We start from the raw sequence: 26,997 nt of genomic DNA on the forward strand, positions 1-26,997 counted from the left end.
TAAAATCTACCAACTCCCCTGAAAGTGACTAAATACACACATACAAACACGGTTTCCCAGGTGGAAATTGGGAAAATGTCTGGGAAAATCCAGATGTATGACAGCCCATGTTGGAAGTGCCAGGCTGGAGTGGAACACCTTCCTTGCTTTGTATTTAAAGTTTCATTGTTCTTATCGCTTTCAAGGCTATTTCCTTTCATCACATTTGTTTGTATTTACAATTCTGAGTTGTCACAAGATAGCCAATTATTGGTAATAGCTATTGATTTTCTTATAAATTAGTTACCGTATATCTGTGGTAAGTGAAGGTTTATGCATGTTTGGTCAGTATGTAAATATTTTATGCTTCGAATTTCCTCAGCCCTTAAGTTTTTGTTAGTAAGGATGAGTAAAAAGATTTATCCTGTCATTTTCTTTGCTGCATTTTCTATTTCTAGCTACGAGGTTAGATCAGAGCGTATATTTCTTTTTGTGTGCATCAGTGTCACGCCCTTGCGCCTATAAATTTAATTAAACTAAATCATTTTAACTGGATTTTGAAGAAATATGCATGTCTTCAAAGAAGAAATTAATGGTTTTGAGTTTTATTGTGTTGTTATCTTCCTTAGGGGGTTGTGCAAACTGCTATGCTTTTTATAGGGCAAGGTAGAGGACAGTGGATGGGTTTATGGGACCAAGGGGGCAGTGGACCAAGAAATGTTTGGGAATCCTAGTTTTGGGGTCCAGATCACGTAAAAGACGTGATCAAAAATCCCCCAATCTTATAGTTTTATGATGCCAACAAGCCTGCAATGGCTAGCGCTGAAGCAAGCACCTACGTACTGGGTAAGCCTTCTGCTAACCTTGCACCTTTTGCACGCCTTGTACTAGTGGCTGGGGCTAATGGGAGTTGTAGTACACAGGGTGCCATTACAACTACATGGTTCAGAATGCATGCAAGCTGCATCCTGCTCCCCTGTTCTTAGCAAAGCAGAAAAAATGCAATGTACAAATAAATGGAAGGCCTTGGTAGCGTTTGGGCATATAAAAATGAAAACAGGCTTTGACCAACTGCAACTTCTTCATTTTGAAAAATTCAGAGAGACAGTTTCACGCATCGCATACAGCTTCAACCATGTCCTGAAGAAAGCAGAACTGCTCCATTTTTAGTGCGTGTCAAAATATAGCCCCCTCCCAATCCAACCGAGCCCCTTGAAGGTGGGTTGCTGAAAAGAACATTCCTTTGAGGAGGAGGAGATTTTGATCTGGAAAGTTTGAGGTTAGAGTAAATTTACGCTAATGGCTAAATTCAGCCACACTGATGCATTTCCAAGGAGGGGGAGATCACCCATGTTTCTTTCCACTCCTACATTATTTAAAGGAGGCTACTGCAAATGTCAAGGAGAGCTGATGTAACATTAAACCACCTGACTGGGGAGGAAACCAAGTCCCCGGCCTGAAGGATGCTACAAAAGTAAAGACTTGCCTCTTCTTACCCAAGTCTGGTTGAAAATTAGCAGGGATGCATGTACAGAATATGCCAAGCAAGCTACCCACCACTGAAAGCAAAATGGTCTCTGATTTCTGGAGGGTCCAGCAATAGTCTGCAGGCGGTTTGCATGTCGAATGCCACAGGAGCAGTCCCTGGCAGCTCTGGGAAAGAGATCTGCTGTGGATCAGACATAACAAGACTTGGGACCTGTCTGTAATAGTCTCCTTAATTTAAAAATAAAATAAAATAGCCACTGTTCAGGTCATACACACCATCCTTAAAGCTGCTACCCCAGGTGTATGGGAAAAGGTACAAGCAACCCGCATCTCCTGTTCTGGCTGGGGCTGATGGGAGTTGTAGTCAGATGCCACATAGTACCCGCTTCGCATTTGTAAAAACTTGATCTTTCATATGACAGCAACCAACACTTTGGAACTCACTGCCTATTGACATCAGGCAGGTGCCTTCGCTTTAGTCTTTTTGGTCCCTGCTGAAAACATCCTTGTCTAGACCAGGCCACCCAGATGTTTAGAAAGTAGGTGCGGGTTTTAATCTGCTTTTAGTCTATTGAAATTGTAACTTTTTCAACGTTTACAATTATTGTTGGTTTTTCTTATTGATAGGTTTTTTTTGTTTCACCTTTTTTGTAAACCACTTTGAGGTAGGTTGGGGGGTTTTAAAGGTATGGTTTTTTTTACAAGGTGTGTAAATTTTATGAAATTAATAGTACATAAATAGTTCAAAACAGCTGGAGGTGCCAGCCTAGGGAAAGCTGGTCTGAGCAATGGAAGCGCTGCCTAATTCACAGATCTTCCCCTTTCTGAGAATCATCGCTGGGCCAAGTTCACAGCCTGCAGCCCCATGAACTAAGAGAAGGAAGAGGCCATCATGGCACAGAGTGGAACTGAGTCTGGGCCCCCAGATGTTAATCCATTGCCTACTGGTCTGTCTTCTTCCTCTTAAAGAATGCATATTTCATGCACACTTCAAGTCTCCTGCAAGCATGCCCTTTGGTTCAACATCCTATCACACAAAAAGTGCTCCCTTGTTTTTGAAATTTTGAGGGCACGGTACTAGGACAGCATGTCTCCTCCAGGGCAGCAAATTGGGCACAGGGGCCCTTTTAAGCTTCACAGAAATTGCCTGAAGACAAACTTTGATTCTTCCCAGAAGCAGGTTATGAGACAAAGAACGAGAGGTGGAGTGGGGAAGGGAGGAACGAAAATCATAGTGCTATTTTTAAAATGTCCCTCCAGAGGAACACAAAGATAGGAACAGGCATCTGAGCTGGCAGGATTTTCACTTTGCTGCAAAAGACAAGATACCTGTAGGTCAAAGATATCACCTTCTTGGAAAAGGCACTTGACAAAAATCCATCTGACGTAGAAAATGGCCGCCACAAGGCCAAGACATAGTCAGCCCTGCAGAAAATCAACAGCAGGGTTGGAAAATACTACGCCATGGTGGCCATTCCTCCAGAATCATGAAATAATGGAGGGAAAGTGCTTTCTCCCTCTCTCATAGCACCAGAACTTGCAGACATCCAACGAATGAAGCTAAATATGGGAACATACAGGACAAAGCGATGGACTTCTCCACACAGCCCAGAATTAAACTATTGTTACACACCACTCCAATCTCTGAGCAATGCGAGATTCCAGGGGTACCAGGTGTGCTTACCAGGGTCTATGTTTCCTTTTGGGCAATAAGGCAGAGCAGAGACTGTGGTGCCTTTATGATATATGGTTTGTTTACACATTTATCCAACGGAACATGCCTTTTTCCCCACTGCCAATACTATACAGATATATGAGCTAGGTTTATCTCGCCTATACTACATAAATTTCCAGGTCACACAGAAGAACTTTATACCTCCCCGCTACTTCAAGATGAAAACACAAATGTTACATAACTAGTTGTAACAGCTGTAACCATCATTGAAGGATGGTTTGCGCCGCAGACCCAAAATGCAAGATCTGTGCTCCTTCATGCTCCCTCCCTTATAGTCGCTTTTAACCGTTTGTCCTTGTCTCTAACTTTTTAAAGTTATGTATGATATAATCACCTCTTAACTACTAGTTTTTACCTTTACCTGTTTTAAATCCTATGTGTTTACTTTATCCGTATGTCTTCTCTTATGCTGGTCTGTGACCGAAAAAAAGTTTGATATATAGAAGAGACCCAAAATATTGTGTCTGACCCTCTCTGCAGCATAAAACAGACAGCCTGCCCCATGCTCTGCACCCCCATTCTCCAGCTTGCAAAAATGACACTTTTTTCCTGTTTGTTTACCTCATCGCCCCCTACAATTCTGCCCCTACCTCCTGAAACTCTGGCCTTTTGTCTCTGTTAATTATTTCTCAAGTGTGCATGCACACAAAAGCTTCTACCCAGAACAAACTTAGTTGGTCTATAAGGTGCTACTGGACAATTTTTTTATTTCAACTGCATCAGACTAACACGACTACCTACCTGAATCTAGACTCAGGGAGAGGCTCTCTGTTAATGGCCTTCTTAATGGTACATCACCCATTTCTTTTAGCTCTTTTAATGGACCATCTCTGCAGGCGATAACATCACCAGGAAGCCAGCCTGGCTTATATTTTAACATGCTAAATTCAATGCTGGGCACCCCAGAGTTAGAACGGAAGTCCAGGCGCCCCACAAACCTATGGAATTCACTCCCACAAGAGACCCCTGTCTTGGATGGCCTTAAGAAAGGATGGGACCATTTATGGAGGATGAGGCTATCAATGGCTACTTGCAATGATGGCTAGATTTCACCCCCACTTTCAGAGGCTTGGAATGCCAGTTGCTGGGAAGATAGGGCTGTTGTGCTCAGGTCCTGTTTCTGGGTGTCCAAACAGGGCATCTGACTGGCCACTGTGAGAACAGGATGCTGCCCTAGATGGATCCCCTTTGGGTCCGACCCAGTAACCAAGCTCTTCTTACATCTAAAGAAACCCTGATGACTAGAGTCCCCTAATTAGGTGTACGGCTGGGTGAAATCTGGTTTTCAGCATCACAATATATCACCAGCTAAACATCACGATACACTGATATATCACAGTGTCTGAAATAAGGGTGGAGCTATGCAGAGGCATTGGCTGGCTTCACACATCACGATTCACAATATATTGCCAGGTCAAAAATTACGAAGCCAATATGACAAGATGGACTTCAAACCGGTTCTGGGCAATGTATCAATTTATTGGCCAGCCCTAATTAGGTGTCAATAGACACCTAATTGTCTAATCCAACAACAAGAACAGAAGCTTCTCCCAAATTCAATGCTGGTATTTAATAGTGCCAAAACAACATAATGAAGCTTCCTTGCTGGAGCTAAGGAATTTGGGACTGTTCAGTTCCTGTATGGAGACTAGCTGAAAAGTGCTCCCCTTCTATTCAATGGAAGTTATTCTGAGCTCCATTGCAGAAGAACAGGTAGATATAATATTTTTTTAAAAAAAATATTGTTCCTAGATTTCCACACACCCCTAAGAACGCTGCTGCCTCATATTTATCAGATATTCTAATATTCCCATCTGTATTTGACATCCAGCTATATCTGACAGAATTTGACAGTTGGTACGCAGTAGCATTTAGCATTTGACAGCAAGTTTATTTTTTATTTTTTACTGTTGTGATGATGATCTTCTGAGGTTTCACAGCAGGTACCTGCCAAACCTTGAAATAATTAAGAACAATTAATTAGTGTTTGCGGTATATTTAATATTTAATGTTTTGCCGGGTGAAATTGAAACTTTTTACACATCTTGAATATTTCTTGATGTTTTCTCTTTGATTTAGCATCTTGCCTGAAGTTTCTGAAACACTCCGTCCTTTTACTGCCAATAGGAGCTTTGGGGAAACCTCAAGCAGCCCACCCCAAACTTTTAAGCGTTTTAGAGGCTGAAATATTCCTCCCCAACTCCCCCTTTCAACCCCATTAGCTGGCATTGGTTTTCAAGCTCCCCCCCCCCCACCTGCACTATGATTTACTCTTCTTCCTGGATTAGCCATGTAGATGGGTCAAGTAAAATCTGAGATACTGTAGCTTTTCAGACTTTGCCGCATGATGACCTGTTCGACACTCTAACCACCTGTTCGACACTGGCAGGTTCTAAATATAATTAAAAATGAATATCTATATATCTCTTGTGGCTACCCCTCTGAAAATTATTACTATTTAGAAAGAGAAGTTGTACGCAGGCCAAGTCCAGTCAGCAGAAAGAGAAGGGAAGGGAGGATCTAGAGAGACGGACAGCAAAGATCAAAACAATCTGCAGTCAAGTTTCCAATGAAGTGGTTGCTGGTGCATCCAGCCTCAAAATGATTAATACTCTGCAGTCCTTTTGCTGCAGCCAACAGACAATGCCTCTTGCAGTGGAGCAACCGCCAAGATGTAGAAGACAAAGGAAGCCCAGTTCCTGGGTGCCAACAGCAGAATGCAACTGACTTCTCCAGAGACACAGAGGCTGCAGTGCTAGACACACTGTCTTGTACTGCAAGAAGGAACTTAGAATTGTCTTTCTTCCACTTTTAAATGTCTCTCCATCGTTTCAGGGAAATCTAACTTAACCCCTTGATCTAGCTCTGGAGCTTTCAGCTGGAGAGCTTGGTGCCAATTCATTAGTTTTTTTAAAAAAAGTATTGTTTCATTAGAGATTTTACTTTCTTGGGCTTCATGATCACTGCAGATGGTGACAGCAGCCAGGAAATTAAAAGACGCCTGCTTCTTGGGAGAAAAGCAATGACAAACCTAGACAGCATCTTAAAAAGCAGAGACATCACCTTGCCAACAAAGGTCCGTATAGTTAAAGCTATGGTTTTCCCAGTAGTGATGTATGGAAGTGAGAGCTGGACCATAAAGAAGGCTGGTCGTCGAAGAATTGATGCTTTTGAATTATGGTGCTGGAGGAGACTCTTGAGAGTCCCATGGACTGCAAGAAGATCAAACCTATCCATTCTTAAGGAAATCAGCCCTGACTGCTCATTGGAAGGACAGCTCCTGAAGCTGAGGCTCCAATACTTTGGCCACCTCATGAGAAGAGAAGACTCCCTGGAAAAGACCCTGATGTTAGGAAAGATGGAGGGCACAAGGAGAAGGGGACGACAGAGGATGAGATGATTGGATAGTGTTCTGGAAGCTACCAGCATGAGTTTGACCAAACTGCAGGAGGCAGTGGAAGACAGGAGTGCCTGGCGTGCTCTGGTCCATGGGGTCACGAAGAGTCGGACACGACTAAATGACTAAACAACAACAATTGTTTCATTACCAAATGGCGCCTTATACATTTAACCAAATCAATTGCCCATCCTTTTTCCTGTACCATTTCCAGTTGTGGGGGTGGGAACTAGGCCTGGTCCATCCATCCATCCATCTACCTCACCCACCCAGCTACAGACCAAACTCTGTAGCCTGGTTTTGGACACTTGGAATGTCTGGCTTTTGCATATTTCTGTGATTGCAAGTTGTTTAAAACTACTTTTTAATATTGTGTTTTAATTGTTGTGACCTGCCCTGGGACCTTAGGGTGACTTTTCTTTAAATTCCCAAAGTTCTTAAACTAGCGCAAGTTTGTCCTCTGAACTAGCCAGATGCTTAACTGAGAATCAAATACAATCAGTTCATCTTTTGAAAAATAAGACTTTAGAGCTGCCTTACCCCAAAATGGCACCTAGATATGCCGTTCTGGCAATTGTAACCTTGGTCTGAGGAGCCATTTGGTGCCTAGGTTACATATCTGAGTTTCTAACACTGCTCACAAGCATACCTGGAAATGCCTGGGTTTGAACCTGGGACCTTGTGCATGCAAAATAGATGCTCTACCTTTGAGCCACAGCCCTTCCCCAGCAGCAGTGAAAGGAGGAAGAAGAACCTCACTTTTGCATCCAAAAAATAAAATTAACCACTGAGCTTGCCTCCCTGCTCTGCCAGTTTTCAAACCCAGAGAAGGGAACAGACATGTGATTCCCCCCCCCCCCATCACCGCTGAAGAGATACAGCCCAGGAAATAGCCTTGCCGTGGGCTCCAGCTGGTTGCCCAAGATAGCAGATATAAACACACTTCAGCATTTGAATGTGCTGGCTGAAACTGATGGGAGTTGTAGTCCAAAACACTAGGTTGGAGAAGGCTAGACTAAACAAAGACTGCCTTTATTAGCATAACCTTGTTCTATTACTTCAGTATCATAATACTGAAATGATGCATATCAAGGGCCAATCCAGAGAAGCCTGGACTTTGGCTCTCTCATTGCAAGGGGTTGGACTAAATGGCGCTTTAAGGTCAAACTCTATAGTTCTATGATCATATAACACTAAAACTCAGGGATCGCCAATGAAGCAGAATGTTGGACGATTCAGGACAGACAAAGGGAAATCCTTCTTCACAGACAGCACAAAGTTACAATATGGAATACGCTCCCACGAGAGGCAACGAGAGGCACAAGCTCGTATGGCTTTAAAAGAGGGTTAGGCAAATTCGCCGCAGAGAAGAAGAAGAGTTTGGATTTGATATCCCGCTTTATCACTACCCTAAGGAGTCTCAAAGGGGCTAACATTCTCCTTTCCCTTCCTCCCCCACAACAAACACTCTGTGAGGTGAGTGGGGCTGAGAGACTTCAAAGAATTGTGACTGGCCCAAAGTCACCCAGCAGCTGCATGTGGAGGAGCGGAGACGCGAACCCGGTTCACCAGATTACGAGACTACCACTCTTAACCACTACACCACACTGGCTCCCAGAGCAGAGCAGAAGGCTATCGAGCCTGATGGATACATTCTCCCACCACTGTTAGAAGCAGAATGCCTCTGAGTACCAGTTGCTGGAAACTACAGGAGGGGCAAGCGCTCCCCCCCCCCCTCCTGCTTTAGGTTTTTTCTTTTGGGGCGTCTGGTCACCCACTATGAGAACAGGATGCTGAGCAATGATGGACCCCCCTTTGGCGTGATCCAGCGGCAGGGCTGTTCTTACGCTCTTAGGACTATCAAGTACATCCTTTCCATGTTTCTAGTCTCCAGTTTGGCAGCAGTGGCAGGAGGGAGGCACACCCATCTCCCCTGGTTCATGCTCATCTGCTAAACCTACATTACAGTTCTCTTCTTCAAAATCTTGGGGAATTGTAGTTTGAGGTGCCTGTCAATAATTCTCTGACCCCCCCCCTTCACAGAAAAAGGCAGGGTTTTCTGGAGAGAAGGACAGAGGAGAGAGCCAGTTGATGTCTACCACTGAGTTCTGCCCACGAGATGAGAGGGGTTTGTGCAGCTGCCCTCACATGACTGGTTCCCCAGAGTGTGCAAAGCAAAGACAAAGAGTTCTGAGCAGTAACATCAGATTTCCGAAACCCACTTTTTCCTGTCTCCCCCACCCCCGGGGCCTCCAAAGAGGAAGAAGCCAATGACACAAAGCATGTTGAGTTCCTCAGACGGCCATCGCTCAGGGTCACAGTGTCTGCACTGCATGCTAAGGCTCAGATTTAATTCCTAAACCTGGGAACATTCACATTTCAGTCAGCGTCAACAACACAGAGCTATATGGACTTGTGGTCTGACTCGGTGTAAGGCAACTTCACATGTTCTCCTAGAGCAGGGGTCAGCAAACATTTTCAGCAGGGGGCCGGTCCATTGTCCCTCAGACCTTGTGGGGGGCCAGACTATATTGGGGGGGAATGACTGAACTGGAATACAAAGAGGGGAGGTGTGGGGAGGTCCGGGAAACAAGCAAATGCAAGATATGCCATGAAAGATTGAACTGTTTTTAATTGTTTTTTTATTTTTATTTTTGTATTTTTCTTTTTTCTTTTTCTTTTTGTGATGTTATGGAAAATTTCAATAAAATATTATATATATATATATATATATATATATATATATATATATATATATATATTCAGGGGGAATGAACGAATTCTTATGCCCCACAAATAACCCAGAGATGCATTTTAAATAAAAGCACACATTCTACTGTAAAAACACACTGATTCCTGGACCGTCCACAGGCCAGATTTAGAAGGCGATTGGGCCAGATCCGGCCCCTGGGCCTTAGTTTGCCTACCCATGTCCTAGAGAAACATGGGATCACCATGCAAACCACGTCCAAAGTGGTACCACCAAGGTCAAAAGCTTCTCTGTTGACAGCATCCCATATTCACAGTTTTAAGAGCAAGAGCCCCTTCCCCATCTCTTTAGTTTAGAGAATAAGCAAGTAAGAGGTGGCATGGTTGATGCATATGAAATTACCGTATTTTTCATTCCATAAGACGCACCTTTTCCCTCCTAAAAAGTAAGGGGAAATGTGTGTGCTTCTTATGGAGCGAATGCAGGCGGGAGGCAGGCGGGAAAAGCCCGCAAGAGCCGCACACATGCTCTGCACGGCTCTTACGGGCTTTTCCCCGAGGAGGGAGAAGGGACTGATGCGGCCAGTCAGTCCCTTCTCCTTCCTTGTAGAAAAGCCCGCAGGAGCCACGCACCCTTTAAAGAGTGCACGGCTCTTGGGGGCTTTTCTCCCTCCTGGGGAAAAGCCTGCAAGTGCCGCACACATGCTTCTCGCAGCTCGTGAAAGAGAGCGCCAAGCAGAGCCTGGGATGCATACAGGCTCTGCTCAGCGCTCCCTTTAAAAATAGGGTTTTTTTCTTGCATTCCCCTTCTAAAATCTAGGTGCGTCTTATGGTCAGGTGCGTCTTATGGAGAGAAAAATAGGGTATGTATGGCAGGGAGGAAGTGAACAGAGCATAGTTTTTCTCCTTCACCCAGAACACTAAAACTCACGGACATTCAATGAAGCTGAATGCTGGAAGATTTAGCACACATAAAGTCCTTTACACAGCACATAGTGAAACTTTGGAACTCACTCCCACAAGAGGCAGTGATGGCCACCAACTTGGACGGCTTTAAAAGAGGATTAGACAAATTCATGGAGGGCTATCAATGGCTCCTAGCTGTGATGGCAGCTATGCTTTGCATCCACATTTGGAACTGAAACTACAGGATGCAAGAGTTGCCGTTGTGCTGGGGGTCCTGCTTGCAGGTTTCCCATTGAGGCATCTGATTCGCCACTGTGGGAACAGGATGCTGGACTAGATGGGGCATTGGTCTGGTCCAGCAGGTGCTTCTTATGTTCTTCTTGGTATCTGGAAGGAGCCTCCAGTGATGAACAAGGGGTACAGGCAACCCTCAGTTCCCTTCTGCTGAAGTTGAAGAAGTGAGACAGAGAGGTGAGCAGACATTTGGACCCAGGCACACTTGCCCCCGAGTCAAAACTCCTTCCACTTGGCTGCACTGGTTTTGTCACCCACTCAAAGGTGCCAACTAGAATAAAATATTGGGGGGTGTGCAGGTAAGCCCCACCCCACATAATTGGCCACAAGATGTGGCACACACACCATTTGAATGGCAATGTCCATCAACATCTGAGGGGCTGCCCCCTCAAATGTTTTATTGGAGGGTGAAGGGACCTCAGCCCCCAGGAGTTGGCTCCTTTGCAACCACTACTGGCCCAGGCAAGTCAAGCGGTGGAAAGAGAAAGAGGAAGCAGACAGAGCCAGTTGGAAACATTTCCAGGTGGCTTCCAATTCTGCAGAATTTAAAGCTTTCTTTCCCTTAAAAAAAGAAAATGTCACCTTCATCAGGAAAGCAGAAGATGCTCAACAAACATCAAGCAGAACCATCTCATTCAAAGCCTGCTTAAAACAGGAAGCAATGGGGTGGGTGAAGAGGAGCAGCCGAGGGGAAGCAGCCGCTGCTGTGCCCCATTGCACTCCTCCAACTAACTCAGCCTTACCCAACCTTAGGCCCTCCAGATGTTTGGGGCTACAACATTGTGGATAGGCGTCATGATGGTTCAAAGGAAGTGGAGGAATGTAGGAATGCCTTTTACTAGATTGGCCCATTGGAGCATCTGTGACAATATTGTCCACCCTGACTGGCAGCATCTCTCCAGGGTTTCAGCCAGGGAGTCTCTCCCCGTCCTACATGGAGAAGCCATTGAGGATTCAGCCTGGGACCTTATATATGCAAAGGATGTGTTCTACAACTCACCTGTATTCCTTCTCCTTTAAAAAATGTCCTCATGGTTCTGCAGAAATGGCTAGTTTAAACAGGAACTCAGGAAGCTGCCTTATACCAAGCCAGACCATTGACATACTCTCCAACATTTCTCCATTGAAAATAGGGATGCCCTATTCCATAATAATGATAATAGTTTTATACCCCACCCATCTGACTGGGTTGCCCCAGTCGCTCTGGGTGGCTTCAAACATTTATAAAAACATAATTAAACATTAAAAAACTTCCCTATACAACGCTGCCTTCAGGTGTCTTCTAAAGGTTGCATAATTACTTATCTCCTTGGCTCGGGCATCACATAACTCCATACCCTCCAACATTACTCCAATGACAATTGAGATGTCCTGCCATACCCTCCTATATTTCTCTGATGAAAATAGGGACTTCATAAGAAAAAACAGGACATTCCAGGATCAAATCAGAAACTGGGACAGCTTCTGTAAATCTGGGACTGTCCCTGGAAAATAGGGACATTTGGAGGGTCTACATTGGACCATCTACTCAGTTTTGTCTACCTTGAGTAATTTTGCCTCACTGGAATGTGCCCTTGAATGCTGATGGAGAACAGAGAGGGTGAATGAGTGTGAGTAGAAAGTAGTCTTCTGCGCAAAGCAAAAAATAAATACCTACATAGGTACATACATACATACATACATACATAGCTCCGCCCACTTCTGCCTCTGGCTCCACCTACCACTGACATGTGACACACTCACACGGTTGCCTAGAAAGGAATACGCCCTTTGGCCTTAAACAAGTTTCGCCTCTCCATTCAGCATGCTCAGCGGAACGCTTTGGACTCAACAGTGCACAAACCTAGAAATCCCATCCGCCCCAAAATGCAGCAGTGCGAGTTTTCTCCCGCCCCCGCCTGTGGGATTCGTGGTGTACGTAAGGGAGGCTCGTTCGCTCGCCGTCTGTGGGCGGGAGGGGATCTTGCCAAAGAGGGCTGTTTGGGTGCGTTCTTCCCCCTCTCCATGGAAAGCAGCTGTGTCAAAAAAAATGCAACGTGTTGTATATTAGCACAGACACGGCTGTCAACCTGCCAAGGCCCGAGACGTGGGCTGAGAGCATCTCAGGCATGCGCCGACGCTCTGGAACGAAGGATGAAAACAAGTGAGCATCCGAGGAGGCCTGGCTGGCTGGCAGGCGAGGCGAGGCGAGGCTTAGCTTCCGCCTCGCTACACGATCCCTCGTCTGGCATGCCAAAAAAATTAAGGCATTAGTAGAGAGAATAATGAGGCAAGTTCATAACTCAGGACCTCCTAACTGCTGGGATTGGCCGGGACCCTTAAAGCAGGAAGCTGCTTGCTGGAGCAATTGGAGAATCACTCATGGATGCAGAGAAGGAGGAGAAGAGGCAGATTTGCCGCGGCCTTGGCATGACTCCTCTCTGGCTAAAAATACTTGTGGTTCAGGCTTTGGCCTCTATACAGATGGCAGCGGCACTCTGCACATGTGGCTCCCCAGTCTTGCTTCAGACCATCTGTTCTTCCTGTGGCTCAATAGTAGAGCATCTGCTTTGAGTGCAGAAGCCCCCAAGGTCAATCCCTGGTAGCTCTAGGTTCTGGTATGAAAACCTGGAGGGCTGCTACCACTCAGTGTTGACAGTACTGAGCTAGACGGACCAGGGATCTGAGGCTCTCTTCCCTTTCCTAAATGCACACTTACCTCCTTGATATATATTTTTCTCACAGTCCTCCTTGGACAGACTTCCTCTGCACATCCTGACCTGTTATAGACCATCCCTCAATTGATGCCGCCTTGCCAGATGAAGATCTGCCTGTAGGATCCAACTCCTGGGGTCCAAGGTCCCTTCACCCACCCCCCATAAAATATTTGAGAGGGCTAGGCCTCCCCAAAGTTGATGGGCATTGTCATTCAAATGGTGTCTTTGCACCACGTCATGTGATTGATTGTGGGGGGCAGGCCTGCCCAATAACTTGTTCAAGTTGGCATCCCTAGACCAGACATAGGCAAACTCCGGCCCTCCAGATGTTTGGGACTACAATTCCCATCATCCCTGACCACTGGTCCTGCTAGCTAGGGATGATGGGAATTGTAGTCCCAAACATCTGTAGGGCCGGAGTTTGCCTATGCCTGCCCTAGAGCTTCCCCAGCATTGCCTCCAACTCTGGTCCCAATCCTGCTGGGACTCATACTTCAGCTCCCCACAGCATCAGCTCCCCAGTCCAGCAACCCACAAAAGCAAATATGGTACTTTGGTTCCAATGCGCAGCTCAGACTACAGCTCTTTCCACCCCTTCTCAGACATCTCTTATCAGCTCACATACTCAACAAGCTGGGACCCCAGCATTTTATTTTCAGAGTTGTGTTGATATGGCACAACTCACAGGAGATAATAGGTGAGATTCTGCTCACAGGCAGTGCAATCGCAGAAAATTTATGGAAGCCAACAGCATGGTAGGCGGAGAACTACAGTGGTACCTCAAGTTACATACGCTTCAGGTTACATACGCTTCAGGTTAAAGACTCTGCTAACCCAGAAATAGTACCTCAGGTTAAGAACTTTGTTTCAGGGTGAGAACAGAAATTGTGTTCCTGCGGTGCGGCGGCAGCGGGAGGCCCCATTAGCTAAAGTGGTGCTTCAGGTTAAGAACAGTTTCAGGTTAAGAACAGACCTCCGGAACAAATTAAGTACTTCTTTTACTGCATTTGAAAAAGAAATGGAATTCATATTGGCATTGCCCTCAATACCACAAAGCCCCCTCTCCCCCCCCCAAAAAAATCCTGCAGTTTCCACACTTTACCTGGCTCACTGCAAACATGGGCTAGCAATTAGCAGCAGCCTATTAGCGCTTCCAATTACTTCCATTCCAACCCAATCTGCTCCAGCGTTTCAACTGAGAGACTTTAAACAGGTATTAAGAGCTAATTAGCAACCTCATTATTGACAAGGATGTCCCAGAAAAGCAAAACTGGAAAGGAGAAAAACCTTAGGACCCAGGAAACTGCACCTGAAATCTTACCCAGGGGTGAATGAACAAGCTGGAAGTCAAAAGGAAGCAGATTTGGTGGCCGGGCTAGAACAACAGAAGGCTCCTGGAGGAATTATACCAGCCTAGCTAGCCAAAAGGTTTCTACTGTCTGTCAATGGGGGGGGGAGGGGCTGATGTTGCCTGGAGAGGGTGCTCCAACTCTCCCAGGTAGCCGCTAGTCTCACACCTCAGCTTCTGGCACTAATTGAGGGTGCATCAAAATAAGGACCTAAGAAGAGCTCTGCGGCTGAATCAAGCCAAATCCTCCTGTTCTCACAGTGGCCAAATGCCCCGAAGGACCTGGGAATCTAGAAAGATTACCTTGGACCTGGAGGTTTCATGAGACCTCAGCTATTTTTGAAAAGGATGCTTTTTCTGTTTTCAAAGCAGAAAACCCAGTGAGTTCTCTGTAAAGCAGGTGAGAAGCAAAAATATCACAACCACCAGCAAACTCTAACACAGCCTTCCCCAAACTGGGATGCTCCAGGTGTTTAGGACTACAACCCCATCAGCCCTGGTCAGTTATGGCTGGGTGACATATCAATACATCATGCAAAATTGGTTTGAAGTCCACATTGTGGTAGAAGTTCCATAATATTGAGCATGTGATATGTCGTGAATCACGATGTGAGCATGCATGCTATGTAAAAATAAATAAATCATGATGTGGGGGAAACCGTGAAGAATAAAATATAAAATATTGATAAATGCACAAGGGAGAGGAGGTTTCTCCCCGCCCGAAAAATGTATCCATTTTAGACTTCTAAGTAGCAGCAGTTGCCAGGATATTACCCAGTTCACCTCATTATTTCTATCCTTATTTCGGACATTGTGACATATCGGTATACAGTATCGTGATATTTAGCCAGTGATATATCATGATGTTGAAAACCAGACATCGCTCAGCCCTAATGGCCAGTGCAGCTGTGCTCCCCTCAGACACATCGTCCCACAGCCATGCTGACTAAAGGGAATAGTACACTCATACCTCGGGTTACAGCCGCTTCAGGTTGTGTTTTTTCGGGTTGCGGACTGCCGAAACCCAGAAGTACCGGAACGGGTTACTTCTGGGTTTCAGCAGTCGCGCATGCGCAGAAGCGCTAAATGCATGCGCAGACGTGCAGACGCAGGTTGCAAGTGCTGTGGGTTGTAAACATGCATCCCACATGGATCACATTTGCAACCCAAGCGTCCAATGTAGTTCCAAAGATCTGAAAGGCACTGGGCTGGGGAAAGCACTCTAACAAAGCTCCCGTTTTCAGTTCCTCAGATGTCATTTCTGCATACCCCACCTACTGAAGCAGAACATCGGAAGGTCCAGGACAGATAAAAGGCAAGACTTCTCAGCGCAGCACATAGTTAAACTATGAGACTTTCTCCCACAGGAGGCATTGATGGACACCAACCTTAGAAGGCTTTTTAAAAAAGGATTTGACAAATTCATGGAAGAGATGCCTATCAATGGCTAGTGGCCATGAAAGCTTGGCTCTGCCTCCACAGTTGGAGGCAGCAATGCTTCTGAATACCAGTTGCTGGAAACCACAGGAGGGGATATTTGCTCTTCTGCTTACTCATTTCCCATGAGCATCTGGCTGGTCCTCGTAAAAAGAGGATGCTAGGCTAGATGGGCCATTGGCCTGATCTAGCAGGCTCTTATGTTGATCTCCCACCCACAGAAGGCAGTTGAAGGTCTTGGGTCCCCAAGGGCCCAAATCTCTACAAGAAAAGGTGGAAAGCCGAGTTTGTTTTCTGCTGCTCCAGAAGACACAAACCAATGGATTCAAATTACAGGAAAGGAGATTCTGATTGAACGTTAGGAAAAACTTTCTGGCGGTAGGAGCTGCTCAGCATGGTGTAGTGGTTAAGAGCAGTGGACTCGTAATCTGGTGAGCCAGGTTCGCTTCCCCGCTCTTCCACATGCAGCAGCTGGGTGACTTGGGCTAGTCACACTTCTCTGAAGTCTCTCAGCCTCACTCACCTCAGGAGGAAGGGAAAGGAGATTGTTAGCCGCTTTGAGACTCCTTAAGGGGAATGAAAGGCGGGATATCAAGTCCAAACTCCTCTTCTTCTTCAACAACAGTGGAATGGGCTACTGTGGAAAGTGATGGACTCTCCATTGTTGGAGTTTTGTAAACAGAGGTAGGGTGGTAATCTTTCAGAGGTGCTTTAGTTGTGATTCCTGCACTGCAGAGGGTTGGGCTAGTCTACCCTTGGGGTCCCTTTGAACTCTGCCACTCTATGATTATATGAAATTCTACAAGGTTTGCACCCCACCCAGTCTCAGCATTCCCGTGACAGCATAGCCCTTGTCAGCAACAGAACAGTCTCAGAGCAATAATGTGCACATGCTGTTTTCTGACAACCCCAATATTGCTTTTTCATTTGACCGATCTCACCACACCGAGACCTCCCTGACCACTCCACTTAAAGCTTCTGTGAGATGCACAGGTTAAACCTCAAAGCAAGCTCACATTCTTATCCAAAGTAAGCTACAGCCTTAATGGCTCCAAAATGAGAATTTAAAAGCCTCAAAATGTTAAATGAGGCTGGGCCTTCTGGTTGAGAGAGAGGCCAAAGCTCAAGCAATTAGAAAAAGGCAAAGAAATATATTATGCCCCTGATGCCAAACTGAACTCCTGTTATGAAAAATATAACATGTGATATGGAAGAAAGACAGTCAAAATTAATAATAAAATATGGATTGAGAAAAATAGCTTCGGGGAAGTGCGGGAACAACATGCCTCTCTAGGTAATCCAAGGGCAAGTACCGGCTGAGCTGCTGTGATGTCATGGAATGTTCGCAAAACTCTGCTGGAGGGATCATGACACTGCCAAGACCACCATGTTTGTGAACTGTCTAGGCTTTTACCAGGGAAGTGAATTGTCAGTTTGGCTGGGTTGGCATGAAAGCCTCACTCACTTGGGCTTTATGGACAGGCAGTGAGATGGAGGGCTGGAAATTGTGTAGGAAGAAGTCCCAGGAGGTGGGGAAGCAATTGAGTAAGAAGCAGGTGGGCTAAGTAGGCAGGAAATGGAACTTGAGGGAAAGTAGACAGTGAAGCCTTCAGGAAAAGAAGCTGCAGGGAAGACATCAAGCTGAGGAAATGAGGGACAATCAAAGGCTGGGAAGAACCTCGCAGGACACCTCTGGAGTTGGACCCCTTTCCTCTACCCAGACAGCACTCTTAGCTAGCCATGGACAACTGTTTCAGTTTCTCATTTTTTCCCCAGTCTAAAGTTCAGTTCTGCAGATTTCTGCATCAAATTGTAAGTTGCTGTTTTTCAGAAGTCCTCATAAACATTTGACAGCATTTTAGTGCAAATAAAAACCTTGTATGCAATTCAGCCTAATGCACACATTTCCCCAATACAATACACCTGGTATGTTCTTTTCCTGAACGGATGCATTTTTGCACACATTCTTTGGTTGGAAAACTGCAACACAAAATTCAGAGGGGGGTGAATTTCCAAGGACAGCTGTGCTTTGGCCACTGGCAGGGCACCGTGAGAACAGGATAGTGGACTAGGTGGGCCACTGGCTGGATTCAGCAACCTCTTTGTAGGTTCTTAATCTTTAGTTTGCATATTGTTTCAGAAAGTGTGAAAATTGAAATTGCATTAGCAGCCCCACCATCTTCTGACACCTGTGAATAAACACAGCTCCTCTTCCCTTCCTCTAACCAAGGGCCCGGTTGCTTAATTCCTCAAAAGGTAAAGCACAAAAGCTGACACCATAAACTCTCTGGTTTTAAATTGATGGCTAATTGAATGATTATGGCAATTCAGATTCTTAAGGCAGCTTTCCCCAGCCTAGTGCCCACCAGATGCTACGGACTCCATCCTTGCTGTGCTTGACCCAGGCTGGTTCAAGGAGGCAACCCATGGACTGATTCAAGCAGCACAGCACCTGGTCCAAGGCATTAAATACGGTTCAAAGGAAGATATACAGAGATATGCGCAGAAATTGGGTTGCACCAGCTTTCCACACAACTGACCCCTGCTGGAATCACTTTGGTGTTCATGTTCTCCAGAAGATGTTTGGGAACCATCAGCTCCCTGATCCATGGCTTTTACTTCGGGGACAAATCACAGCATCAGAAAGGAGCTACGCTGAGGCAGGCAGCAAGACAGGCACTCAAAAGACGCAGCCTGTTTCCATTGTATTAGCTCACGATCCTTTAAATTAACTGTGTTCCAAGGTTCCATTTAAGGTTTGGGAGACGAAGAGATTTTGAGGGGGGCGCCCGCATGATTCCCTCCAAAGGGTTTCCTTGCAGGGCTGACTTGTGCACACTCAACCACTCTGAACTGCGGAACTGGCACTCTTACAGATGCAACGTAACACTTATTCCACGGCTGTAAGATCATTTAGCATGGCAGCACCCAAACTTTGGAATTGCCCGCCTATTGACGCTTTTTGACGCTTGTCTGATTTCAACTGGAAGGGAACACCAGTGCTTTTTTTCTGGAGGTACGCATACCCCTAAACATTTTGTGAATCTAAATTTGGCCTCATTGAGGGGCAGTATTTCAATATGAGTAGGAAAATGAGAGTACCCCTAAACATTTTTTAAAGGATAAAAAAGCACTGGGGAGCACCATAAAACCGTGCCCATGGTGGGTACCTGGTGGGTATGAGCCATGCATCCGAGCCACGGGGGACCATTAACAGTGACTCCCCTGAAGATTTGAGTGATTGGAATGAAATATAAGAGATTAGGCAGTCCATGAGGTGTCCTGGACCCAACTGTATGGGGTGTAAGTTTTTGAGAATTGTGTCTGTGCACAAGGTTTCAGAAAGATCAGCAGCAAGGTGGGAGACAAAATATGACACCCACCTTCTTATCTCAAAGCCACCCACAACCAGGCTTAACTGTCATTCAACGGGGATGGGTCAAAGCTATACAAAACCTCAAATCAGGTGTGTGTATGTGGGTGAGGCGGAGTGAAGCCAAAAGGAGCCCCAAAACAATGCTTCAAAACTGTAACTGGATATAAAAAGGACCCCACCCCCAAAAATCAAATTCAGCTGCTTCACTGAATAATGAAGATAACAACATCATATAATGAAGATACACATGAAAAACTCACAGCCATATCATTCAAAGAGATGACAGTTCTGTCATTTAAAGCATCAGAAACTCTCTTATTTTTAAGCATCAGCAGACCTTAATCTGTCGAAATTTAATATGCCTTTCAAGTCTTTAAAGACTGCATGAAGTGGAGGTAGGACAACATTGAGTTATTTAATCCACAAAGCATCTTATTCAGACCCAGTTTTGTACACACAATCTATAAAGTGCTTCAGCTGCATTCATTCAGCTCTAGTAACAAAAACTGGAAAGCTATTGATTTAAAAGCATTGCCCAATCTCCTTAAACACCTGGTGGGGTGGGGAAGAAGAGATAAAAACTATTTACTGTGTTTAAATACAGCATTCTTACTGTCTTTGTTTAGACGAGAACCTCGATTTCCTCCATTTTGTGGCTAAAGCAGTATTTCCAAAGTAGATTACATATGAAAAGAGAAACCTTCTGCGACCTACAAATTCTTAATTTATGACTTTTCTTCTTCCAAGGGATATACTGTTAAATGGCAACAGCACCTCCTGACAAGTTATCGCACAGATCACTCTGCATACTTTGACATGTTGCATCTTATTTAAACCCATGATCTTTCTTAGATAAAATAGGGTTCCACACCCTCTGCATGCATCCAGATTTATAATAGGCCGCTTTTTTCTGGATCAACCACCCCTCTGCAATTCCACACTTGCAGACACTCGTTCTGATTAAAATTCATACTTCATCCATGAACTTGCAGTTGGGAAATTGGAGGAAATCCATCCCTTTATTTATTTCCTGAAAGTATACCCTGCCTCTCACCCACATACCATTCAAAAGCAGCTCACAACAGAACAAAATCATCACCTTGCAATGAAGCGGAGACGAACAGCAGGCAAAGTGAAAGCCACATAAAATAAACTCACCACGTTGTGAGGATTATCAGGATTTGATTAAGACAACCAGGTCCCTCCAGATGTTTGGGGCAGATGGGAGGTGCCGTCCAAAACATCTGGTGGGCACCAGGTTGGGGATGGTTTGATTGAGGCAAAAAAAAGAGTATAATGAAATAGGATTAATCTGCATTGTGCATTGCACAGTCTAAGGATATACACCTCATGTTTCCTCTGGTGTTGCACTCAACTGCACCTTGAACGCCACCACAAAACAATCGGAACTGGAAATCGGACCTTTGGAAAGCAAAACAAAAACCCAAAGGGTCACTCCGACCTGTGCAAGCTGTCAGTTTCTCTTTTGAGACTTTATCAACCTTCAGTTTGGACCCTTCCCTCCACAGAACGGAAGGAGAATCGCCCATTTCCTCATGAAAGACCGATAAAACAAAAGTACAACACGTTCAAAGCAGCCCCTGCCCCCACCCACCCCCCTTGCAACGCGATTTGACACCGAGAAAAAAGGAAGCCCAACATTTGGACTGTCACATCAACACATCACCCACTTCCCCCTTCAGCCTCACCACCCGCCTCCCACATCCTGATGGGTGTCGGCAGCCAATCAGTCACTTCTTCCAGCCAAGGAGCTGGCAAAGTAGAAGGTGCAGAAGAACGGGGGCTGCCAGTTGCCATGCAGGAGAGCTCAAGGGGGTGAAGAGGCACCCCAGCTTGCAACCCGAATCTCAGTCAGGCCAGCACTCATAAAAAATATCAACATTCAAACAGGTTCTGGGGCTAAGTCCAAACAGCTAGATATGTGGTGGTGGTTCCACAATCTAGTTACTCTGCAAACCACTCAATTTTGATATGGTGCTGAGGGGGCAGGCAAGCTGGCCCAGGACTCTTACTTATTTACATACCTTCATTATATATACTAGGGACGTGGGTGGCGCTGTGGGTTAAACCACAGAGCCTAGGACCTGCCGATCAGAAGGTCGGCGGTTCGAATCCCCGTGACGGGGTGAGCTCCCGTTGCTTGGTCCCTGCTCCTGCCAACCTAGCAGTTGAAAAGCACGTCAAAGTGCAAGTAGATAAATAGGTACCACTCCGGCAGGAAGGTAAACGACATTCACCAGTGGCTTAGTCATGCTGACCACATGACCCAGAAGCTGTATGCCAGCTCCCTCGGCCAATAAAGCGAGATGAGCACCGCAACCCCAGAGTCAGCCACGACTGGACCTAATGGTCAGGGGTCCCTTTACCTTTAATATATATATACTGCAATAAGAGGGGGGTGTACAACACATTAGCCTTCCAAGACGGAGCACCCACAAAGTGGGTGCCCCTTTTCCCACAGTAAGAAGACAAGTGGTTATAGGGTAGAAACAAATGATGTAACACAGAGACACATGCACACCAATCATACTTGCAGAGGCACTCAACATCTGGAATGGATGAGTCCTTCCTTCCTTCCTTCCTAAGAGGCAAGACCTTGACTCCAAATTACAGGGTTATGGGGGCTTGCTTCTGCCTTACTTCTTCAACACCTGAGGAGCCCCACCACTTCAAAGAGGTTTGGGGCTCTGCCTCCAGCAAGCCTGGAATTGAACTCAGGTCTTTCGGGGACACCACATCCAAAACATGCACTCACTCACTCACATATGCATATAGTATGTAACTCACCTTGACACTGAAACCCTTGCTTGCCAAACCCCCTGCAAGAGAGAAAAACACCAAGTTAGGGAGTGTGTGTGTGTGTGTTTGCACAAACCCGCACATCTAAACATTCACTTTTCTACCACAAGCACTGCAGTCCCAGCCTCTGTAGCTCCAGGCCTTCCAGGCAGCAGCTGCCCTCCCCACTCCAAAAAAGGGAGACCTGTAGTTCCCTAACAATGCCCAATAGTTCTCAAGCTCTAGTGACACTGATGGTGGGATGGGGAGATAAAGAAGATGGGGCGGAGGATAGAAAGAAAAGTATTTCCTCACTAGGGGGCTTTAAAAAAAGAAAGAGCCATAGTACCTGGTTTCCCACGCTCACCAATAGATCAGAGCCTCCAGGTAGGGTGAATGCCCCAGACTGTGCAACTGGATTTGCCTTTAATAACATAAGAATGGCTTGTTGGATCAATCAATAGCCTATCATGTCCTGCATCCTGTTCTCACAATGGTAAAACGCCTCTGAAAATCTATATACTGTACCAAGATAGACTGCCTCTGAGCCTGGAGGTTCCAAAAGAGCATAAGAAGAGCCCTGCTGGATCAGGCTGGTGGTCCACCTAGTCCAGAAACCTGCTCCCAGCAAGCAGGATTTGAGCACAAGAGTCCTCTCCCCTTCTGTAGTTTCCAGCAACTGGCATTCATAAGCATTGCTGCCTCCAACTACGAAGGCAGGACATGGCCATTGTGGCTAAGAGCCACCAGTAGCCTTCTCTTTCTCCATTAATTTGTCCAATCCTCTTTTAAAGCTATCCAAGTTGGTGGCCATCACTGCCTCCTGGGGCCTTTGCAGGGTCTGAAGTCTATCCAGAACTGACAGTCTTTGCTCCACAGCAGAGCTGGCAGGTGGCAGGAGGGAGACTGAGGCCCACTTGCTAGCCTAGCACACCTAGGAAACTGCCAGGTTAGAGATGATGTTTATGCCAGCCTTCCACAACCTGGTGCCCTCCAGCTGTTTGGGACTACAGCTTTCATCAGCCTGAGCTACTCTGGCTGGCAGCAGCTCTCCAAGACCCTGTGCAGAGAGAGGAGCTTGTTCCACATCACTTGATGGGATCTTTGCTAAAATAAGACTCACATTCACACCCAGCAATATAGACCACAAACTTAACATGAGTCAACAGTGTGATGCAGCAGGAAAAAAGCTAATGCTATTCTAGTGCTTCATCAACAGAAGCATAGTGTCCAGATCAAGGGAAGTCACAGTCCTGTTCTATTCTGCATTGGTCAGACCACATCTAGAATACTGTGTCCAGTTCTGGGCACCACAATTTAAGAAGGATATTGGCAAGCTGGAATGTATGTAGTGGCTGGCGACCAAGGTGAACAAGCTCTGGAAGCCTTATGAGGAATGGCTGAGGGAGGTGGGAATGTGTAACCTGAAAAAGAGGAGTCTGAGAGGTGATACAATAGCCTCCTCAAATATCTTAAGGGCCATCACATGGAAGATGGAGCAAGCTTGTTTTCTGCTGCTCCGGAGGGTAGGATCCAAAGCAATGGATTCAAGTTACAAGGAAGGAGATGCAACAGTGGAACAGGCTCCCATGAGAGGTGGAGGATTCTCCTTCCCTGGAAATTTTAAAGCAGAGGACGGATGGCCATCTATCATGTATGATCTAGTTGAGATTCCTGCATTGCAGGGGGTTGGATGATGATCCTCAACGTCCCTTTCAACTCTACAGTTCTATGATTCTGTGAACGGTGGATCTTGCTGTCCTCCATACTTAGGTTCACTGAGCACAGCTTTGTTATGCTTTAACTGCCAGCATATCCCAAATATTCACTCTTGTTTTGCAAATACACCACACATTGGTGGACCACGAAAATTCTAGTGTGGGTGGTGTTTTGGTTTTTTAAAAAAGAATGAATCCTTCTTACAAGACTGAAGTCAATCTGCCCCTGCTCCACAACTGTTCTCTCCCTAGTCCCAGATCCATGTGAAGCCAGGTGCCATTACTTGGTGGAAAGATAAAGGCACTCTGGACATGCTCAATAACACCCCGCTCCCGATTTCTGCATACCCTGCCTCCAATGACCCCAAAGCCTCTCCCTTCCCTGCCTTCCCCCCAAAGTGGGACTTTCACCCCAAAGAATTCAGGCATACCTGGAATCTACAAAGATGGAGGGCAGTTTCACTACCCCCAGAGGTAGGACCCCAGATAAGCACCTTGGCCATTGTGATTTGCTGAGGTTGGACTAGATGGCCTCTTGGGTCCCTTCCAACACTACAATTCCATTATTGCATTGTATGGTGCTTTAGAGTAGCCAAAGTGTTCACACACACACACACACACACAATTGTGGTGTGTCCCCAACAACCACCCTATAAAGTAGGCCAGAGTCATTACTCACATAGAGTGTGTGTGTGTGTGTGTGTGTGTTTTAAAGGAAGTGGCCTGCCTATGGCTGGCCAACTTGTGAATCCATGACTGAGAGGAGACCTTGTTAACAGATGGAGAGAGGTAGAAAGTGGATGGGATTCACCATGGCTAGCTACTTGTTGGCCACTGGAAGTTTCTCCATGGGGTGCATGGAACTGTGGAGTAGGATATGGGGTGGGGCATCCAGTAATGATGGAAGAGTGGGGGCCTATTTGCAGATATCCTGTCAGGTCCAATATCGTCAGAGAGGGGATGCCCTTGTATGCCGAAATGGGAAGAGGGGCACAAATGAGGCAGGAAGGCACTCTATGGAAAAGGTGAAGATTGTGGGAAATGTTTCGTGGTACGGATGGGGCAATAAAAATAAAAAACCTGGGTTGCTCAGTTCTCAGTGGTATCTGACAGAGAGGACGAAAGGAGCTCTCTGCTGAGGTCTTTTACACTGGGACGGGATGCGTGTTTTGAAAACGATGATGGAGGGGGAGTCTCTCAACAGAAGGAAGCGGGTGGGGGTCTTAGAATCTACTTAGGGGGTCTTTGGCAGTGAACACAGTCAGAGAGACTACACAGCCAATTCAGAGGCGGCTTGCTGCATTCATGCAGCTGGTGGAGGTGGTACCTCTCTGAAGGGGCCCCAGGCAGCAAAGGTAGGTGGGTGGGTGGAAAGGACTCGTCTGAATCCTGCAGGAAGGGGGCTCTTCAGGGAGAAAAACTCCAGCTAAAGGTTGCAACAGGAAGGCGATCTCCCTTTGACAGGGTGTGAAACAGAGACAGAGAGAGCTTGGTGCTCATCTTCTCATATCTGGGGAGGAGATTTTAGGGACGGGGGGAGGCATTCCCCCAACCCCAGAGTACAACGACTGGTGCAAGTTGGGAGGAAGCTCCCCCCCCCCCGGAAAAGGAGCTGGCAAGGAGAAATGATGACTAAAAGCTGCAAGCGAGGTCCGCTGGGTGGGGGGTCTGAGGCGCATCACACGGCTCGGGGGCTGCAGCCCTGAAAAGGGGGACTGGGGAGATAGGGGGAGGATCCGAGACCGGGCTAAGTGGGGACAGGAGCTCGCTTGCCCTGGGACCGCGGGGAAGAGAGGAAGAGGAAGCCCTTCTTCATATCCTCCAGGGTGCCAAGGGGGCGTCCCTCGATAGGGGGAGGGGACCCCGCCTCAGCAAAGGCAAGGGAGGGGTGGCGCAGCCCAAGATCGGGAGGGGGGAGATGCCGAGCAAGTGGGGTTCCCCACCCTCCTGCCGCCCTGGCCTGGGGGGTCGGTTCTGCTCACCAGATGAAGTCGGTGCAGTGGCTGCAGAAGGTGGGCTGCTTGAAGAAGCGGGCGGTGAACTTGTGGTTCTTGACCTCGTGCACGTTCTTCTGGCGGAGCGCGCCTTTGCGGGCGAAGCGCACCGGGCCCTCTTCACCCTCGGACCCGGACGGCGCCCCCGCCGTCGCAGCCGCCGCCGCTGGATCGGCCATGGTCCCTCCCGCAGCCCAGCCTGCTGCCTCCGCCACCGCCGCTGCTGCTGCAAGGATGCCGCGGCGCCTCCTCTCCGCGCTGCTGCTGCTGCTGCTGCCGCTGGTGCTGAAGCTGCTGCTGCGGCGCGCGACACCTCTGGCCACAGCTGGGCAGAGCCAGCGCCGGAGCCAATCGCGCCCGCCGGCCCCGCCCCCTCCTCTGCATGCCGGGCCCCGCCCACTCGCTCGCTCCCTTTTCGCTTTTGGTGGGGCTGGCGTCATCAGGCTCCGCCCCGCGGGGCTCGAGGACACGCCCACCCGAGCTCTAGCCGTGCCGGCCCCGCCCACTCCCCCTCGCTGCGTTTTGCGGATCGTCCTCCGGATGCGCGGCGGTGGGGGCCCCTTCTTGCTTTATCTTCCTTCTCCTCCTCCAAGGCCTGTTTGTCAAAGGCTCAAAATATTAGGATGCCCAGAAGGGGCAGGCCGTTGGAAGACCCCGAGTGCCTCTGAGCACATGCAGAGTGCTCCTCTCACAGCAGCAAGGGCTTTTGGGAAGGAGAGAGGGAGGGAGAGTGTCTGCGTTTTGAGCCTCGGGATCCGAGCTTCTTAGAATGTGTCTCTTTGCAAGAGGGAACAGCAACAAAATGTGGCAGTGCGGCTATGTGCTGCCTCCCACCTTGGAGGTGCCATGGTTCCTGCATTGCAGGGGGTTGGACTAGATGACCCTTGGGGTCCCTTCCAACTCTACAGTTCTATGATTCAATGCCTTAGAAGAGCTGTGAATCACAAGTGGGAAGATTGCTGTTGTGCACAAGTCCTACTTTGGGACTTCCCATAATGAGCATCTGGTTGGCCGCTGAGAACAGAATTCTGGGCTACTAGCTGGACCTGTGGTCTGATCCAGCAGCCAGACTCTTTTGATGTTATTGCTGTTCACTGTTCCACAGACATGGCCTTTTCCAG

The 26,997-nt window shown here is 47.0% G+C and overlaps 1 protein-coding gene across 2 annotated transcripts in view; it reads right to left on the reverse strand.

Annotated features, from left to right (window-relative positions):
* PRKCB (protein kinase C beta) overlaps nt 1-26,252 on the reverse strand; it is a 182,610-nt gene extending 156,358 nt beyond the window's left edge. Inside the window, exons 1-2 of one of the 2 annotated variants that reach the window (XM_083413995.1) lie at nt 25,865-26,252; nt 22,174-22,205 (exon numbers count right to left, since the gene is read on the reverse strand). In XM_083413995.1, coding sequence (XP_083270121.1) covers nt 22,174-22,205; nt 25,865-26,055 — 223 coding nt within the window. In that variant the 5' untranslated portion in view covers nt 26,056-26,252. The remainder of the gene's footprint in view (nt 1-22,173; nt 22,206-25,864) is intronic. The other variant, XM_083413994.1, reaches the window with a different exon arrangement.
* Nucleotides 26,253-26,997: the final 745 nt, after the last annotated feature.

Source organism: Podarcis tiliguerta (genome assembly GCF_965153285.1).
Source record: "Podarcis tiliguerta genome assembly, chromosome: 14".
In the NCBI taxonomy this organism is placed as follows: Eukaryota; Metazoa; Chordata; class Lepidosauria; order Squamata; family Lacertidae; genus Podarcis; species Podarcis tiliguerta.